Raw genomic sequence first — 20,576 nt, forward strand, 5'->3', positions numbered from 1 at the left:
ACACAGCAGAAGCGGAAAGAGAAAGAGTGTGAGACACAAGGAAAGAGTGAATAGAGAGGGTGAGAGAGAGAAAAAGGCAGGGTAAAGGGGGTTAGGGACATAGTGAGCGAAGGAAAGGAAGAGACAGTGGGATAATTAAGGAAAGAAAGTGAGACAGAGAGAGAGAGCAGTATATAACAGGACAGAGAAAAGGAAAAGAAGGCAAGAAAAGGACAAAGTGAGAAAAGGTGAGACAGCAAGATATATAGAAAGTGAGTGAGGGGATGAGAGAGAGACGGTTAGAGAGGGCGAGAGAGAGAGTGAGACAGCAAGATATATAGAAAGTGAGTGGGGGGATGAGAGAGAGTGAGACAGCAAGATATAGAGAAAGTGAGTGAGGGGATGAAAGAGAGCCGGTTAGAGAGGGAGAGTGAGACAGCAAGATAGGGAGATTGTAAGTGAGGGGATGAAAGAGAGCTTGTGAGAGAGGGTGAGACAGCAAGATATGGAGAAAGTAAGTGAGGGGATGAGTGAGAGACGGTTAGAGAGGGAGAGAGAGAGTGAGACATCAAGATATGGAGAAAGTGAGTGAGGGGATAAGAGAGAGCCGGTTAGAGAGGGCGAGAGAGAGAGTGAGACAGCAAGATATGGAGAAAGTGAGTGAGGGGATGAGAGAGAGTGAGGCAGCAAGGTATGGAGAAAGTAAGTGAGGGGATGAGTGAGAGACAGTTAGAGAGGGAGAAAGAGAGTGAGACATCAAGATATGGAGAAAGTGAGTGAGGGGATAAGAGAGAGCTGGTTAGAGAGGGAGAAAGAGAGAGTGAGACAGCAAGATATAGAGAAAGTGAGCGAGAGGATGAGAGAGAGCCAGTTAGAGAGGGCGAGAGAGAGAGTGAGACAGCAAGATATGGAGAAAGTGAGTGAGGGGATGAGAGAGAGTGAGACAGCAAGGTATGAAGAAAGTGAGTGAGGGGATGAGAGAGAGTGAGACAGCAAGATATGGAGAAAGTGAGTGAGGGGATAAGAGAGAGCCGGTTAGAGAGGGCGAGAGAGAGAGTGAGACAGCAAGGTATGAAGAAAGTGAGTGAGGGGATGAGAGAGAGTGAGACAGCAAGATATGGAGAAAGTGAGTGAGGGGATGAGAGAGACGGTTAGAGAGGGAGAGAGAGAGTGAGACGTCAAGATATGGAGAAAGTGAGTGAGGGGATGAGAGAGAGTGAGACAGCAAGATATGGAGAAAGTGAGTGAGGGGATGAGAGAGACGGTTAGAGAGGGAGAGAGAGAGTGAGACGTCAAGATATGTAGAAAGTGAGTGAGGGGATGAGAGAGACGGTTAGAGAGGAAGAGAAAGAGTGAGACATCAAGATATAAAGAGAAAGTGAGTGAGGGGATGAAAGAGAGCTGGTTAAAGAGGGAGAGAGAGAGTGAGACAGGAACATATAAAGAGAAAGTGAGTGAGGGGATTATAGAGAGAGCTGGTTAGAGAGGGTGAGAGACAGACAGAAAACAGAAGGAAGATAAAAAGAGTGTGAGAAAGAAAGAATGAGAGAGAGTGTGAGAAAGAGGAACCACTGAGGATTAACCCTGAATATCTGTTACTGTAGTCACAACTCTGACTGAAACGTGTGACCGTTGTAAATATATCTTCAGCTCCATCAGTCCTGTTACCAATAGCAACCTCCACCACAGTGTGTCAGCAGCCGGGATACCCCCCCATTACGCAGCAGAGCAGAGGAAGTAAATACAGCTGCTGTTTCCGTGGTGCGTTGGTATGGAGACAGTGTACTGTAAATAAATACACTTTTCACTTCTGTTTGGTCTTTTGCTAGTTTTGCAGCCTGATGCAAACTGAGAGTAAGTGGGCGGGGTGGGAACATGTTACAGTATACCATCATTGTCTTTCCATAATCCATCCCCAGCTCCTCTAAAACACTGTTACCCACCTTAAACTTGTGCTCGTAGCTTTCCAGAGCCTCCATCACCATACACACGGCCTCCATCGAGCGCTCCAGCCGACCGTCCACTCCGTTAAAGCGGTACATGCTGCCTGACACATCGGCTAGCAGACGCAGACGCTTGGGCTTCTGCTGGGGTGTGCCCAACTACAGACAGACAGACAGACAGACAGACAGACAGACAGAGAACATGGTCATTAAACACAAAAAACATTTACACATGAATCAATTGGAAATAAATAGAGGGTAATCCTTATTTTTAAAGCAGCCACACATTTACTTTAACTTAAAGAGATTGAAAAGAAATACAAATCAGAGCTTAATCAGGTTAGTTAAATGAAGAAACTGCATAAATAAGCTGACAGAAAAATCAAAGAAATAAAAAAAATATAAATTTTTAAATAAAAAATCAATAAGGGATATTAAGCAGTAACATAACATAGTATATCTAATAATAATAAAAGGCTTGTCACTAATGCTATTTTAGTTTATTATTATTATTATTATTATTATTATTATTATTATGTAGTCCTTTAATTATGTTATTTACTTCATTTTTGCTGACCCATTGTTGCCTATTATGTTTTTCTTAGCATTATTATGTTATTAAATTACCCTTAAATCAGTGGCTTAATTTGACACTAATATCATTTATTGCAATTATTGGTGGATAATAAAAAAAAATAATAATAATAATTAAACTAACTGAAATAATGCTTCAATGAAGAATAATAACACATAAAAATAGGACAAGGTTAAAAGAAAAGTTTTAGGGTGTCTAAAGGTGGTTAGAAACAAAATATTTTTTTAGATATGAGTGAGTATCTATCATTTTAGTGCATGTACTTTGTTGTTTGCTTCACTGCAGGTCTCTTTTTTAGATTCTAGATCCAGGAACATTTTTATTCCTAATCCAGTTCATTACTAAAACAAACACTCTGGGCACAGTGAAGAGAAGTGTCCAAACATTTAAAGATTTTAAGCACCCAGAACTGTCTCAGTTTTAACTGCCGTGCAAAGCAAATGTCAACAAAGAGAAAGAAAAGAATCTGACAAATCTGAGGAAACCCAGACAAAAGCAGTAAAACTTAAGCACAGAGCAGTTAATATAAACATTCCTGACAGACTGGCACATTCCCTACTTCAACCATAAACACAACACCCAGCCAACCATTCTACTTCATCAAGCTGTTTCACTCACATTTCCTTTAAACTCTTATATTTATTTTGACTTTTCTCCCTTAAAAATATACATCATATTCCTAAACTCATTCACTCTTATTTTCAACTGGATTTTATTTTGAATCCTAAATCCAAAGCAGCAAAATTTAGAAATGAACATTTAAAATAAATATATTACTGTGTGTATTATTATTACTTGGTTTGTGAGAAACACATTGTACTCAATGACTTTTCCCATGTTCTTTTGTGGAAGCTAAAGAGTGCTGTACTGACCGATAGGATATATGTCTGGGGCCTCCTGCATTAAATACAGCTCTGGAAAAAAAATTGATGCCACTTAAAAATGATGAGTTTCTTTGATTTTACCAAATTGAAAACCTCTGGAAGATGGATGATCACAAACCATCAAACCAAACTGAACTGCTTGGATTTTTGCACCAGGAGTAAAGGCAAAAAGTTATCCAAAAGCAGTGTGTAAGACTGGTGGACGAGAACGTGCTAAGATGCATAAAATGTGATTAAATAAGAGAATAAGAGCCATGTAAACATCTCTATCCAATTACATTCCCAATAAGAAACTGGGAGTGTGTTCTGTACAAAACTGTTTGTATCACAGCTAGCAAAGTAAGAGGTTTGTCTTTATAAGAACAAATGGCCTGTCCCAATGCTCATACAGTTTACAATATATTTTTATTTGAATAACTTCCTTCTTGATAAAATCCTGTACTGTTGAAGTATGTATCTCACAAGACAGTGCATCTGTTATGTTCTAGTACACAGTTTTGGAAATGTCACAGAAAAATATTAACCCTGTAAGAATTTTGCAATAAACTGTCTGTTTCACAAAAATTGACAGTCATCTGCATCAGCGCTCTTAACAAGCACTTTCACACATCTGATAAAATCAGAAACACATCTGGACAGGCTCCAACTTCATGCTTAAAGCTAAATAGTTAATAAGTGTCAGTGGATTCTCACAATCTGTAGAACAAATGAATAAAATAAATTCTCAAAATTCTCAACACATTAATTACAATGTTAGTAGTACTTTATAATAAGGCTTGATGTTTTAGGTATATAATTTAGGTATTAGTTAGGTTGTAAATACTACTAATAAGCAGTTACAACATGTAAATAAAAATAAATTCAATATATTAGTATACATCACATTATGACTCCTGGATTAATCATTAATCTGGGCCCAGTTTCGGGAAAAGAATCTTAGCATCAAGAACAACTTAACATGTTCAGTACACTTAGGCTGTAGCAATCTTCGAGTGTTGTAAGTTGCTCAAAAACACAAGGCCAGAAAAAAATGTTGACACTTCTGTCAGCCTCTGGTCAGTCAATGTGTATTGCTGCTTATAGCCTACATAAGTGTTATGAGCAATTAGGGGTGTGTTATATCATATTGTTCACAAAACACAAAAAAATATCGCCAAAAAACGGACACAGTGAAAAACTCCATATTGTGAAAATTATATTATCAAAAACAAGAATATTTAATGTATTTGTTTGATTTTGTTACACTATTTTTATTATTATATATAATATCAGAGTCTTGGTAAGTTACTGTTTACAAGACATTTTCAACAAACATTTTTATTTTTTTTTTGTCATGTATGAAATTCGTATTATAGTATTATATTATTTTCAAGTAATAAATTAAGAAAACTTAAAGATTTATTGTTGCAGTAGTATATTCTTGAAAAATGTATGTGTTTTCATATCGCATAAAATATTGTTATTGGAAAAATACCCTGAAATACCGTGATATTATTTTTGGGAGCATATCAACCATTTCTAATGAACATATAGTTACTCATTTTTAAATTGAAATTTCATTATTACTACAAGTAGGCAATAATATTGTTAACATCCTCTTAAACTTTATTAGTGGTTACAAGACACTGTTGGCAGGATACCTGTCTCAGTCATTAAAGCCAAGTTTTCATATCCCATGCTTATCTGTAGGGGTGGGTGATATGGTCCTAAAATAATACCACGATATCACTTTTTTTTTTTTTTTTTACGATAACAATACTCTTGGCGATATGACAAAACAATAAGACAAAAAATAATAAAAAAATAAAAATACAGAATAAAATGTAAATTTTATTATTGCATACGATATGACATGGCACAACCCTAACTGAGATTATAAAAATGTAAAAATTATCAGACTTCTAACAGAAATCAATAATCCAGAATGTTATGATACTAATAATGCACTCCATATATACCCATATATCCAGGATTAAAAGTAAAATCAATGATACTGGACAGATGTAGTCTCTCTTGCCTCTAGTAGAGATATAATGGGAAATGAGAACAGTGTGAATTTTTCTTTTGATAAAAACTGCAAAAAAGTAGTACTCTAATGTAATAATCCAGAGTGGGTGATATGGCTTGATATTTCAGGGTATAATAATGTTAATGATATTTAAAAATGTTGGCGATATCATTGCATACAATACAATATGGCACACCGATTCTAATCTGTTATAAATTTACGGACATCCTGTTCTAAAATGACATCACTACGTCACATCCTTATGTAAAACCTATTTCATACAAGTATGGTGCAACAAGTGAAAACCAGGGAACGTTTCTGAACATCTGAATACGTTTACATGCATGTAAACACAGCTACTGATAAATGTCACATGCTATAGTTCTAACAGCGTCTACAGTATCTACTAAATTATCCTGCTGCGGCGTGAAACAGGTCAGTTACACACTATCCCATAGCGTCTGGGAGTGAATGGTATAAAGAGATAACAATGTTTACTTTGTGTGTAGACCTCTGTGGGCGTGACGTACACCGTTTACTGTCCAGCTTGATATATGAGTCATAATCAAAGCAAGGAGGGGAGTGCCTTGGAGACCAAAGTGACGGTTAAAAGTGTGAACGTCAGCAGATATATGAATGACTGCAAGCTTAGCAGCAATTACGTGCTTGAGTTTGTGAAGGCTCTGAAATTTCAATCTGTGGTACTTTCTTTGTCTGAGGGAAGCTCCCATGGGCTCTGCTGCTCTCACAGCTACAGAAAGACAATACTCCACCCTGTAGTGTCTCACCTCTGGCTCCAGTTCTCCTCTTCGCTTGTAAATGGCTTTTTCTCCTGTCAGGCCATCAATGATCTTAGCATCATCCAGCTCCCCCAGCGCCTGGTTCTTCAGCCACTGCCTCTCTTTCCCTTTAGCCTGTGAAAAAAAACAGTAGAGACAAATGCTGTTAAACACTGTAATCGTTAGGCTAGAATCTATTCTGGACAGACTGTACACTGGATTTTGGAACACTGCAGTGAGGATTTGACTGCATTAGTGTTGTATGATCGGTTTTGAATTATAAATGCCAAACCAATTCATCCCAAAGGTTTTTAATGATGCTCTTTCACTCCATAAACCTTAGACATCTGAGTGGTAAATTAAGGTCTTGCTCACAAATATCAGGATATTTTGGAAAACAGTGTTTTTTTGTCTGCTTTTTGACCCTCTGTCCATGACAAAAAGGCTATTTTCAGTCACTGAAATCTCTGTTAAAGACGTTCTTTAACATTGTTAATGTTTTAATGTGCGGATGTGCAAAACAAAGCTGATATCACAATATCACAATTTCTACAACTGAACTACATAAGCCACATAAATACAATGTCTACACACATACAGCATGTCTCAACATATAAATAAATGTAAATGCTTTTCTATTATAAATCTATAATCCTTTAATTGGATTTACTACTTGTCTCCCATACAGTGCTAAAGTGCTTGTACAAGCATTTTATCTCTGGAAGTAAATGGAAATACTTTTAAAAATGGACAAAGGTAAGTACACATATGTATCCATTTTAAAATACATTCTAAATACATTTGAATAGGGCTTTATATAGCTTTTCATTCTTTAAACATTTTCTGCCTTATAGATTAATACTAAGTCATCCACACAATGAAGAAAATAATTTGAAATTATTTAGTAAAGAAAAAGTTTTAAACAAACCCAGAATATGTTTTATATTTTAGATTCCTCAAAGCTTAGATGACAGCTTTGCACGTCTTGGCTGGATTTTCTTAGTCGGTGTTATGAGGTAGTTCACCTAAAATGGCTTTCAGTTAACAGCTGTGCTGAACTTGTCAAGAGTTAATTACTTGAATTTCTTCCCTTCTTAATGTGTTTGAGAGCATCACGTTGTGTTGTGAAGAGGTAAAGTTGGTATACAGTGTATAGCCAAATTTGAGTAATGTTCTCATCCATATTATGACAAAAACTACTCAACTAGGTAAAAAGAAAATTTTGTGTTTGTATTCGTTTGGAGCGTATACAGTAGGTGAAAGACAGGCTAAATAAATCCCCTGCGATAAGAGAAAATCAGCCACATCCCAGCAATAAAACATAAATGGCAATCTAAAGCAGTCTCAACAGCACATTACCCTCTGCAGCTCTGGACAATGAGCAGAACATCAACAAACACCTAGGAAGGCATTTCCACATGTGCTTCCCATTTAGATCATGATCCCTCCTGTGCGTCACCCCGTCATTCAATCACAGATAACACTGAACAAAGAGCTACAGACACAATGCTGCAGCCTTTCTGTTGGAACAGCGAGTAAATAATCACAGAGCTGCTGTAATTCTCTCCAGACATTTACTACAGTCCAGAGCTCGCAGGAACAGATGAGATCATCGGGCTATTCTAGGTCATTTCTCACAGCTAGGAAAATACCTAGAGGTTCACCAATGGAACAATAAGATGACGCTGAAGGTTTAGACCCTGATCCAGGTGCAAAGTAGCTCAGCAAATGCTAGGATATTACTCTGCAGATTGCTGTTACACAATGTGACTTGCTTGCATTATTTAATATACCTCTATATGCTCGAATGCCTTTTAACATAGTGATAACTCAGAAAGCTCTAAAGTGGATTACATTTTATTTTAAAGATCCAGAGAAAGAACATATTGATATAAAGGCAATCACAAACTTGCAAATCTAAGTAATTTGTCCAATATAATATGTAAAATGGTTTAAAAGGGTTTAACAGTGTGGTTTACAGTGCTGCAGTAATAGCAGGACTGTAAAATAAATTCCTAAAGCCATGTTCACACTACACTACTCAAAACCAAGTGTTATTTTAATTGTTGGATTCAAGACAGATTAAACTTTCTTGTACCTAAGCTTGTTGCTCTGTGGAACTCTCTGCACCCAGTACTTTCTCTTTACCCAGTATTTTGAGCTCTAACCGACTGTAACTAGTTGTTGCACTTTAATCACTTTAATCACTTTTTATCTGCACTAACTGGATTTAAAGACATTAACAGGTCTAGATATATTAAATCTGCTTAATACTGTATTTGTTGGGTGCTTGCAGGACATTGGCAATCATTATACAAGGTCACGGAAGTATTATCTTTAAGCAGTTTGAACATGGTAATTGTCTAGCAAAGGTTGATTTGACTCTGACCCAAAGCTTTGAATCTTTTTTTTTGAAGCTGAGTGCCCCTATGATAAGAAAATCATGTCAACAGTCACACATGGCCAGAATACTGTTATAAAATGCATTTGGTTGCAGTTGCTGCTGCTGTAGGTTGCAAAATCAGTTGTTTTGTACATTGATGATATACTAGTGCATCTCAAAAAATATTTATCATATCACTGAAATGGTAATTTATTTCAGTAATTTAGTTTAAAATGTGAAACTCATATTATATAGATGTATTACACACAGGGTGATCTACTTTAAGTTGATGATTATGGCTTACAGCCAATGAAAACCCTAGTGTGGGCAGTGTGCCAAGTCCTGCTGGAAAATGAAATTCACATCTCCATTAAAAGTTGTCAGCAGAGGGAAGCATGAAGTGCTGCACTGACTTTAGACTTGATAAAACACAGTGGATCAACACCAGCAGATGACATGACTCTCCAAACCATCACTGATTGTGGAAACTTTAGACTAGACCTTAAGCAGTTTGGACTGTGCGTCTCTTCACTCTTCCTCCAGACTCTAATCCCTTGATTTCCAAATGAAATTCAAAATTTACTGATGATCAGTGATGGTTTGGAGAGTCATGTCATCTGCTGGTGTTGGTCCACTGTGTTACATCAAGTCTAAAGTCAGTGCAGCGTTTTCCCACAAAATCTTACAGCACTTTATGCTTCCCTCTGCTGACAACTGATTTGATTTGATTTTCCAGCAGGACTTGGCACACTGCCAAAAGTACCAATTGGTCTAATATATTATTCTAATTTTCTGAGACTGATTTTTTGGGGTTTTATTGGTTGTAAGCCATACTAATCAACACAAAAATAAATAAAAGCTTAAATTAGACCCCTCTGTGTGTAATACATGTATTTAATATATGAGTTTCACTTTTTGAACTGAATTACTGAAATAAAGTAACTTTTTTTATTGATATTCAATTTTTGAGATGAACTAGTAGATGCTGCTGATAGCAAAGCTTTTTTTGGCAATAAATAAAATGATCATTTAAAAAAAATCATATTGCATGATCTGGAAGCACTTATGTATAAAACATATTCAGAAATACAGAAAATGTAAAAGTGGCAAATACTTAAGAGAAAAAGAGGTGTGAAAAAGAGATTATTATCCTAATACATGTCACATTTTACAGCTATGCCATTTCACTTTATTTTAAACTGAATGTATATTGCACTTACTCTCTGGTGTTAAAACAGCAGCACTACTGAATGTGTGCTGCTCATTAACATGGTTTGAATTTTGGAAGTGTATTTTTAGAAGAATGTTCCTCTTCACACATGAATAAATATGAAGTGTATGGGTTGTTTGTAGAGTGTGGGAGAATGACTGGTGGAAAAAACATACGCCAGCTTGTGCAATGATTACAGAGCAACAGCATGCAAGCAAACATGCAGTTTAGCTCTCCTGCTTTACAGTTTTCTGGACATTCCTCTGAAAGCAAAGCGCTTTTGTGCCTTTTTTTTAGTCCTCTGCAAAATCAAAAGGCTCTCTCACATACCACACAGTGATACTCAGATGTGCGCATGCTGTCATCGGTCAGCTTCACTCTTAAATAAAATAAGTACAGCAATTGTTTGGTATAGAATGATAACTACTGATAAAAACATATAAATAATTGAATGGTTCTTTAGACTGGTTAAATGTTTCTCAAATATAAGGACAGCCTCTTTTAGATGGGTGTTTATAGAATCTTTCAAAAAAGGGTTCAACATAGCACAAAAAGTTTCACATTTTTTATTAGTTAAAGACCCATTCTCAGGACTACACAGAAACTTAAAGCTCCGCTAGGTAGGATTGAGATTTTGTGCTCGTGGGACTCCCCCTACTATTAGTTTCTCTTTCTCGTTTTCTGGCTTTCACAGACATAGTCGGTCTCTTTCCAGCTTCTGCCAGAGTGTCTGTATGTTAGTTTGTAAAGAATGAACCAGTAGTCCTTGTAGAACTGTTAGAACTAAAAGTCGGAAAGCAGGTCGCAGTTCTCGCGAGCGTTGGTCGCGGCCGCCTTGGAAAACTTACAGAGTCTGGTTTGAGCTCAGTGGAGCTCCGGCACAGACAGGAGAGCACCGCTATTCCTCCGATTACACCTTAATGCAGCGCTGCAGTGAGTTTCAAGCTGTAATTTTACTTCTTTAAAAAGGTCAAAGATCAAGGAAATCCTACCTAGTGGGGATTTAAGTGTTTAGAGTAGCACTAAACAGCATGCTATTCATCTTTACATGTATATAAAGTGTAGAAATGTAAGTCTGCAATTATTTTTACTTTCCACTGTTGCAATTATTACTCCGGTGCTTATAAAAGACCTTGAGCCGAATCTCTTTAAAGCTGCTTTATGACAATATGGGCTATAGGTTAACAGCACGGCATGCAGTGTCAGACATCATGTATTCTAAATGAAAGCACCTTCATAAAAGGTTCATAAATGGTTTATAAATGAGTCTATGAATAATTATTATTTACACTATAATACACTATAAAAAGCACTAATAAGCAGTTACAACAAATAAATAGAAAAGGAAACAGTGGCCTGTCATTTGCCAAATAGTCATTGCACAATCATTTATACTGTTAACGTTTGTCTTTTTACAGTCAGCTTTAACATATATGTTAATAACTTTATTAATTTAATGACCCAGATTAAAGATTTATTCAGTAACCATAACATGGTGTATATTCTTACATATTACATCAGTTCAGTTAAAATACATTTACATTTGCATTTATGCCATTTAGCTAACACTCTTATCCAGAGTGACTTACAAGGTAATTTATGTTACAAGGTAATTTATGTTAATGTTATCTTACATTGCCCAAGGACTCTTATTGGTGTAGTGCAGCATAGTCTCCTAAACTGGTAATTGAACCCAAGTCAACACAATGTGGTAGCTTACTGGCAGGTAGTAGTGTTATCCACTGCACAACACCAACCACATATTGACTTCCTATATTATTTTATTAGATATGTACAGGGGTTGGACAATGAAACTGAAACAATAATTTATTGTCCCGACTGACAGTTCTGGTGAAATCAGGAGAGTTGAGGTGCACAATGAATTCTGCTGTAATTTGGGCCGCTGTGGTTTTATGTTTTTTAGATACAATCGGGGTTAGCACCCGAACATCCCTTTCAGACAGCTTCCTCCTGCATCCACAGTTAATCCTGTTGGATGTGGTTGGTCTTTCTTGGTGGTATGCTGACATTACCCTGAATACCGTGGCTCTTGATACATCACAAGACTTGCTGTCTTGGTCACAGATGCACCAGCAAGACGTGCACCAACAATTTGTCCTCTTTTGAACTCATGTATGTCACCCATAATGTTGTGTGCATTGCAATATTTTGAGCAAAACTGTGCTCTTACCCTGCTAATTGAACCTTCACACTCTGCTCTTATTGGTGCAATGAGCAATTAATAAAGATTGGCCACCAGGCTGCTCCAATTTAGCCATGAAACTTCCCACACTAAAATGACAGGTGTTTCAGTTCCATTGTCCCAAGCCTGTAAATGCTGACTGATGGAAAGGACAAAGATAGATAGATAGTCAGACAGACAAATATATAGATATATATAGATCTGGATGAAAGACTGAACTGAAGTGAATGAGTACAGACAGCTGTGGTGTAGGCATTGAAATAAAGGGTAACTCCAGCTCCCAGCTCTTTAGCATTGCCCTGTCTGGACAAGATGGACTGGCAGTAAACAATGCCAAACTCTCCTGACTAGACTAGACCACACAAACACATGCCAGCTGCCAAACTCCTTATCACAGTTATGTGCAGTTATGTGAAATTAGATACAACTCTTCCAGAGAGGAGGAGACCATATTGAAAGAGGTCATGGTTATGTGTGTGTGTATGTGTATGGGAGAGTGGACGAAAGGGAGGGAAAGAAGAGGGAGAGTGTGTGTGAGAGTATATGTGTGTGTGTGTGTGTGTGAGGTGGGAATCCCTGTCACAGTGTTTTCTCATAAACATGTCTGGTGTTGGAGCAGGGTTTGTGTGTGAAGCTGCCAGAGAGGAACCCGATCCGGCTGCCTCAGTCCTCCCTCAGACTGCGCAGGGAAACCCCAGGAGTGATGATGAATGATGGCCAAAAAGCTTCTATGTAAGCTCTCTTTCTGCTTCAGTGCACCATTGTGGCCCGCACTACCGGACGTCCACTCCGGGAGGTCATTAGGGCAGCAACTCTACCCCTCAGGTTTACTCGGGGTCAGAGGGGTACTGTTGTGTGATTTTGGAATAGAAGCGAGTACTGATAACTCTATGTGGGTGATACCCTACTTGGTCAATAAAAGACATCTTACTTCTCCTGTGACTCACAGGATTTTCACACATATTGATAGTGGCTCCCTGGAGCCTGCAAATCATGTACAATATCCTGCAAATTAAGGTACTGTATATCAGGCTCCTCATGTAAAGATTTAGGAGTGATCAAGGTTGACCAAGTGAGTAAGTGACTGACACAGTGAGTGTGACATATACAGCTCTGAAAAAAAATGAGACGACCTAAAATATATGATTTTCCTTGATTTTACCTAATTAAAAACCTCTGGAATCTAATCAAGAGGAAGATGGATGATCACAAACCATCAAACCAAGCTGAACTGCTTGAATTTTTGCACCAGGAGTAAAGGCATAAAGTTATCCAAAAGCAGTGTGTAAGACTGGTGGAGGAGAACATGCCAAGATGCATGAAAACTGTGATTTAAAAACAGGGTTATTCCACCAAATATCGACTTCTGAATTCTTAAATCTTTATAAATATGAACTTGTTTTCTTTGTATTATTTGATGTCTGAACTTTTTAAATAATTTCACCATTTTTCATTTTCTGCTAATAAATGCTCTAAATGACAATTTGTTTATTTGGAATTTGGGAGAAATGTTGTCCGTAGTTTATAGAATAAAACAACAATGTTCATTTTACTCACATATATACCTATAAATAACAAAATCAGAGAAACTGATTAAAAAAATAAAATGAAGTGGTCTCTTAATGTTTTCCAGAGCTGTAAAGCATCCTGAATACCAGTAGTCAGTTGTATATTAGTGTTCTGTGGGTGGGGTTAACATCTTGATTAGTTTGTTAATGTACTCAGTAGACCTATTAGTAGACCTATTAGCTCTGTGGGTGGGGTTTACTAGAATTGGGCAATAAATCGATTTTACACCACAGTGACACCACTGGAAAAAGGTTTTAGTTTGGTCATTGGTGATACATGGTATAAACAGTTTAAGAACTACATCAGTGTGTACTAAAGGGCGGGATTTACACTCTGCGCTCTCTTTAACCATAGTGTAGTTTTCAGTCCTGAAAGAGTTTAAACACAGGCTATATAAAATGCACTGCCTCTGCATGTTTTAACCTGTATTCAGTAATATGATGCACCCTTATAGTTTCACCCTTAAGAGTAATAAAGTTTTTTTCTTTGTGGAGGCAGATGAGAATCATGTACCTGCAGGCTGTCCAGAATGATCCGAAGTGACTGGACCTGACGACGGACCGCTCCAGAGAAACGGTCATAGGTGGCAGCATCATACTCACTCATCTCTATCTCCTTTAACCTGAAATACACAACATAAGTGATGAACTGCAGATGCTTCCCAGCATCCTTGGACTTAAACATTATGTTAACAGCAGGTATTTTGGAAGATCACAAAGTTTATATACTGAAGGTTTAAATGTCCAAAGGATTCTTTAAAGCAGTATTTAAACTGGATTAGTTTAACAAGAGGAGCTTCTTTAATCTGATTTGTAAGCGATCTGGCTAACTGATACTAATACTTTTCAGAAAGTATCTGTGTAATTTTTGTATGGAATCAAACATCACAGCCTGTAAAAATCACAACTCTCAGTAAGAACAACATGGCCGAACATACTGAAACAGAAAACACAAATACTGTAATTAAGAGAATTGTAAAGGTGATGGATATGTTTTGTTGTTATCCAGTTCTGTTTCTTAAAATCAAATCTTGAAATCTATGTTCCTTACGAAAGTGTCAACATGCAGTAGTTTCACACGAGAAATGGTCAAAAGCCACATGCATGTAGTTTTCCCAGTTAGGTGTTGCTTGGCAACCACAACGTATCTCTACAAAACAAAATGCAAAACCCCATACAGTTAGAAAAAAACAGTGTTAAATAAATAAACTATTGATAAGAATCTGTGAGTTAATGCAACCCCAATTTAATAAAAAATGGGACAGTATAAATAATAAAAACCCACGTAAATATTGATTTTGAAGTGATTTCCTTATTTCGTCAAGTTGATGTCTACAAGTGACTATAATCATGATTTGATTAAAAAAAAAGCATTTAGAGGAGCAGAGATGGGCAGAGAATATGACTTGTTAAACAATGCCTGTGACAATTAATAAATGTTAAAAAATGTTAATTAAATAAAGGATTTGCACATTTCTCCCTCCACTTCATTATACCATAAAATGATTCAAGTAATCAGGTGGAATTTTAGTGTTTTTTAGTGCTTTCTTTAGTGACATTTTAAGAGGAACTTTTAGTGATTAGGAACGTAGGGCAAGGACACAAGAGTAAGCTGAATACCAGTGATGTACGATCCCTAAGACAGCACTGCATCATGAACCATCACTCAACAATAGCTAATAAACACACATGGGCAACTGCAGCAAACGTTTGTCTAGTACTACAAAAAAGAGTTAAATTCACAAATGCTACTTAAAACCGATTTTGCAAAACAAAGTCCTTATATTAACCATGTCCTAAAGTGCCATTGACTTCTGTGTGCTTGGAGTAGAGTTTAGATTCTCTGTCGGAACCCAACCCAAGGCCTGACCAGAACTCGGGCTGGGTGGGGCTGAGATATCCCACCACTATCCTGTGGCTGTGTCGGGACGGGTCAGCTCAAGAAAATAGTCTCAGAGGTAGGCACCTGTTTTTTTATGTTATTTTTATCTTATATAAAGCTTTAAATCGGGCACGGGCTGAAAATCACAGTGTATGAGGCGGGGCGGGCTCAGGCATAACGTGCACAGGCTCAGGCCGGGATGGGCTGGATATTTTTGGCCTGATCTACGCTCTAGCTTGGAGGGATCTGGGATGGACCATCACACAGTGGAAATGTGTATAGTGGTCAGTCAAATCAGTACTTCAGATCGTTTTTTGAAGAAACGGATGCTGTGAGCTCTGGAGTAGAGACAAAAAGCACCATCCAAACTCAAAGTCAAAGGCTGTCATGGTATGGAATATTGTGGGGTATAGAGGTATGGGACGTAGCACAACATATGCTGCATGTGTTTTATTTCAGAAATGCAAAACCTCATGCTGCAGATATTACAAGCTATTTTTACATTGTCAAGAGGTATATGTATGTATGTGACATATCATACTGTTTTATTTATTATGTTCAATCAATCAATCTTCAAAAAAAAAAATCTAAATTAGAAATGGAAACAGAACAGAATTCAACTGCTGCATTTAACCCAAAACACATGTTCACACCAGTGAACAGGTCAGAGAGAACACACACACACCCAGGGCAGTGGTGCAACTGGAGGTTAGCCTTGATTGTTGAGGAAGGAGAAAGCGTTGTTCCTTCACGCCCTCTCCACCCCTATTTCCTCCTGGTCCTCCTGTTCCCTGAAACCCAAACCCTTCCCAAGCCTGCTTCTCCAACCTTTAGGCCTCGGCTGCCCCTTTTTTTGTACATCTATACTTATCACTTATGACATTTTTTGTGCTAAACGAATAGTCTGGGTTGTTTTTTTTTTTTGCTTGTTTGTTTTATTGAGATTAATTCAAAGAGGATTACCTTTATAGTACTATAATTCCCTACATAATGATAGCTTGTCAGACATGCACAGACGTTGTAGATTCATACTGGATTGCATTTGCAGTTGTTGTCAGCAATCACTAAATTATAACACCTCACCAGTTAAACCTAATCCTCTATATTTATACAGGTTAAAACATCTCCACAATCCAGAGTGAATACGGCCGCTCTTTAGCGGATGTCAGGTGACGCTGCATGAATACAGCCTCTTTAAGGAGCACAGTCATCCATCAGTAAGAACAATAGTGAGCACTTAAGAGTGGGAGGCTCCTAATAAGCACTTGTGAGTGTGTGGGTTTGCAACATGCCCCGACGGCCCCGCTGGCTGCACACCCACCCTGCCGTTCCGCCCACCCTCATCCTGGATCAGTGCTTCACTGGGGGTGTGAGCAGTGGGTGTTTGGAGCTGGGCCAGGCCCCGATGGCTGCAGGGTTTGATTGACAGCTCTGTGTGTATCTCAGCAGGCGTGAGCGGCTGTCCAGGTGAGACACGCTGCAGTTAAAGCCAGTAATCCTCACAGGCTCATGCTAATCCCGCAGCACTCTGATCCAGGGAGAGCAGGGCTACAACAAGGGCAGTTGAGTGTGTGCCTCAGAGGGGGAGGGGTGCATCTGACAGTTTCTGGAGCGCTTTGGAGTCACGGAGGGTTGGCAGAGAATAATGTACGTCGACCACAGTGCTGAAGGTGTATGATCTCAGGTGTGCACTCAGGGTCTTCCATGCGTGAGATCAGAGGATCAGAGGAGGGTCTGTCTTATCTTGTCACAATGCTACACACTGTTTCCTGTCAAAAGAAATGACCCGCCTTCATCTCCAACAGACATCTCCCACATCTGGAGCAGATGTGTGAACAGTCCAAGGCCACTTGCTGATGGTAGGGAGGCAAGCCCACCCGCAACTTGGTTGACAGGCTGTGGAGGTCTGCGTTAGTGAGCGATAACCCCACCGACATGAAACAGTAGCAAACTCCACGCTGGCTTTCTGTTTATCTCTCTCTCATTCTCCTTCTCTTTCGCACTCTCCTCCTTTCGCTATCTCTCTCTCTCTCATACAAACACATTCAGAGTGGTGCGCGGCTGTGGGTTTCCTGACTGGCCTCAGAAGCTCACATTCTTTGAGCAGCGTTATTGGAGAAGGGACAGGCCACGCTGCTATTTTCTCCTAAATTCCAGGCCTGTCCACAGACCGGAGAGACGAGAAGAGGCCAGTTTGTGTGTGTGTATGTGTGTGTGTGAGAGAGAGAGAGAGAGAGAGAGAGAGTGGGTGAGGTTGAGGTAGAGAGAGAGACAGGGAAGGAATATAGGTTGTTGAGGTACAGAAAGAGAATGGAATTTGTGAGTGTGAGAAAGACAGAAATAGAGTGGGCAAGGGAGAAAGACAGAAAAAACAGAGAAGTACAGAAATACAGATATATGGAGAAAGACAGAGATACAGTGGCTTGCAAAAGTATTCATACCCTTTGAACAGACACTCATAAACACCCTCCATCCAACTCTCCATCAAGATTGAGCTGTTTTATAAAGAGTAATGGGCAAAAATCTCATCAAGTCTCTAGCTGATCAATAGTACAGTTGTAATTGCAGCAAATGTTGGCTTCACTAAATATTGATATATACTTAGGGACTGAATACTTTTCAGATTTTTATTTAATTACAATTTTGAAAACCATGTATCATTTTCGTTCCACTTCACACTTATGCAATATTTTGTGTTTGTCTGTCACTTAAAATCTCAATAAAATATATTGGTAACGCTTTCTTTTACAGTACCCTAAGTTCTAGGTATTAACCAGGTAATAGTGAGGTACAAACTCGGAAGTACTAAGTAATTATTTTTGGTAACAAGATGGTAAGTACCAGGAAAGTCTTGCCTAATTACACTGAAATGTCTAGGTATTAACCAGGTAATAGTGAGGTACAAACTCGGAAGTACTAAGTAATTATTTTTGGTAACAAGATGGTAAGCACCAGAAAAGTCTTGCCTAATTACACTGAAATGGAACTAGGTAATAAACAGGTACATGGGTGGTACAAAGTCCAAAGTACTAGGTAATTATGTTGGTTAACAAGATGGTAAGAACCAGACAGTTCAATTTAATTACACTGAAATATCTCACAGGTTCTAGCTAATAACCAGGTAAGTGTGAGGTACTAACCCCAGTAACATGATGATAAGTACCAATACAGTCTCCTTACCCTGATATACCTCACAGGTTCTAGCTAATAACCAGGTAAGTGTGAGGTACTAACCCCAGTAACATGATGATAAGTACCAATATAGTCTCCTTACCCTGATATATCTCACAGGTTCTAGCTAATAACCAGGTAAGTGTGAGGTACTAACCCCAGTAACATGATGATAAGTACCAATACAGTCTCCTTACCCTGAAATATCTTGCAGGTTCTAGGTAATAACCAGGTAAGAGTGAGGTACTAACCCCAGTAACATGATGATAATGTGTTTAAAGACATTAGAGCATGTTACAAGGTTTAAGGGTGAAAAAGTATACCATAAGAATAAAGTGTTGAATATGTGTATTTACCCCCTTTTTAAACATAATTTGTAGAATAAGGTCTTACATGTTAAAAATATATATATATATATATATATATATATATATATATATATATATATATATATTTAACTTATATATATAAATTAAAACTGATTAAAAATCAGGGTTATTAAAACTACCAAATATTGATTTCTGAAATCTTAAAACATTATTATAGTTGTTTCTAAATTAATATTAACTGCTTTTGTTTGCATTATTTGAGATCTGAAAGCACTAAAGCATCTTTTTCATTATTTTGACCATTTCTCATTTTCTGCTCTAAATTACAATATTTTTATTTAGTATTTGGGTGAAATGTTGTCAGTAGTTTATAGAATAAAATAACAGTGTTCATTTTACTCAAACATGTACCTATACATAGTAAGATCAGAGAAATAGAAAATTTGAAGTGGCTTGGAAGGGTCAAGGGGGCGAAGGCAAGCTCCTGCCCGCAAGCTGCTTACCCCAATAAAAGCTGTCCTCAGCTTTCATTGTATATATATAAGTTCAGTAATGCATGCTTGGTTGTGTCAAAAAAGAGATAAATAATAAACAGTAAACAGTTCTGTTTTGTTTTGAAGTTGTATGTTGTTCTTTTTGAAGTGCTTATTTGTTGAACTATATGGTAAGAACTGAGTAAAACCAGAGAAATAAGCTCTGCTCTCTTTTACAGTCCTTTTACTCCTTTATTAAGCAGAAAGTTCTGTTAGTTACAAAGTGTTTTATATGATACTTACAGTAGGATGTTCTACAGAGGGTTATTTGTTGAACTACACGGTAAGAACTGAGTAAAACCAGAGAAATAAGCTCTGCTCTCTTTTACAGTCCTTTTACTCCTTTATTAAGCAGAAAGTTCTGTTAGTTACAAAGTGTTTTACATGGTACTTACAGAAAGTTGTGTCACATTTAAGTAGTTATTATATATATTTTAATATATATATATATATATATATATATATATATATATATATATATATATATATATATATATATATATATATAATAACTACTTAAATGTGACACAACTTTCTGTAAGTACCATGTAATATATATTCTTTTGGGTTTCTGAATGGGTTTTTCTATGTGAAACGTGAAACATCCAGTCCTGTAGGGGGAGCAGTGCCAGGGGGCGGGCGCTAGGCTGTGGCTTAGGTGAGCAACAGGAGATGGGTCTCAGATTCAGCTGAGAACTCACACTGGGACACCGTGTCTTCTCTGTATCCAGGTGGGGAAATATGTGGAACTGTGCAAGTATAAATGTTTCCAAAGCACTATAAGAGGGATATTTGAGTGTATATGTTCGTTAAAAGGTTTTGCTGTGTAATATGAGCCGCTATGGTCTTGTGTGTTGGTGGACGCTGAGCATCGGGGAGCATTCACTCCCGCGGCCCGCGAGCCGCGCGCCTGGCCGGCGCTCTTGCCTCTGCCACTAGCATTAGCCACTGCCCCCGCTAACCGCGCGCCTTACCGGCTCCGCGCTGTTATTCCTCTCGCTCTTTCGGTCGCTAACTTCGCTCTATAACCGTGTTTAAGCCTGTAATTATCTCTCGTGTGTTCGCGCTCTAGTTTTAGCTATTTTCGCTCGGTAATTGTGCCCGTGTGT

The 20,576-nt window shown here is 38.0% G+C and overlaps 1 protein-coding gene across 1 annotated transcript in view; it reads right to left on the minus strand.

Annotated features, from left to right (window-relative positions):
• vwa8 (von Willebrand factor A domain containing 8) overlaps positions 1 to 20,576 on the minus strand; it is a 159,180-nt gene that overhangs the window by 9,435 nt on the left and 129,169 nt on the right. Inside the window, exons 40-42 of the mRNA XM_022668571.2 lie at positions 14,067 to 14,175; positions 6,198 to 6,323; positions 1,923 to 2,081 (exon numbers count right to left, since the gene is read on the minus strand). Of these exons, the coding sequence (XP_022524292.2) occupies positions 1,923 to 2,081; positions 6,198 to 6,323; positions 14,067 to 14,175 (394 nt within the window). The remainder of the gene's footprint in view (positions 1 to 1,922; positions 2,082 to 6,197; positions 6,324 to 14,066; positions 14,176 to 20,576) is intronic.

This window comes from Astyanax mexicanus, chromosome 11 (assembly GCF_023375975.1).
Source record: "Astyanax mexicanus isolate ESR-SI-001 chromosome 11, AstMex3_surface, whole genome shotgun sequence".
Classification (NCBI taxonomy): Eukaryota; Metazoa; Chordata; class Actinopteri; order Characiformes; family Acestrorhamphidae; genus Astyanax; species Astyanax mexicanus.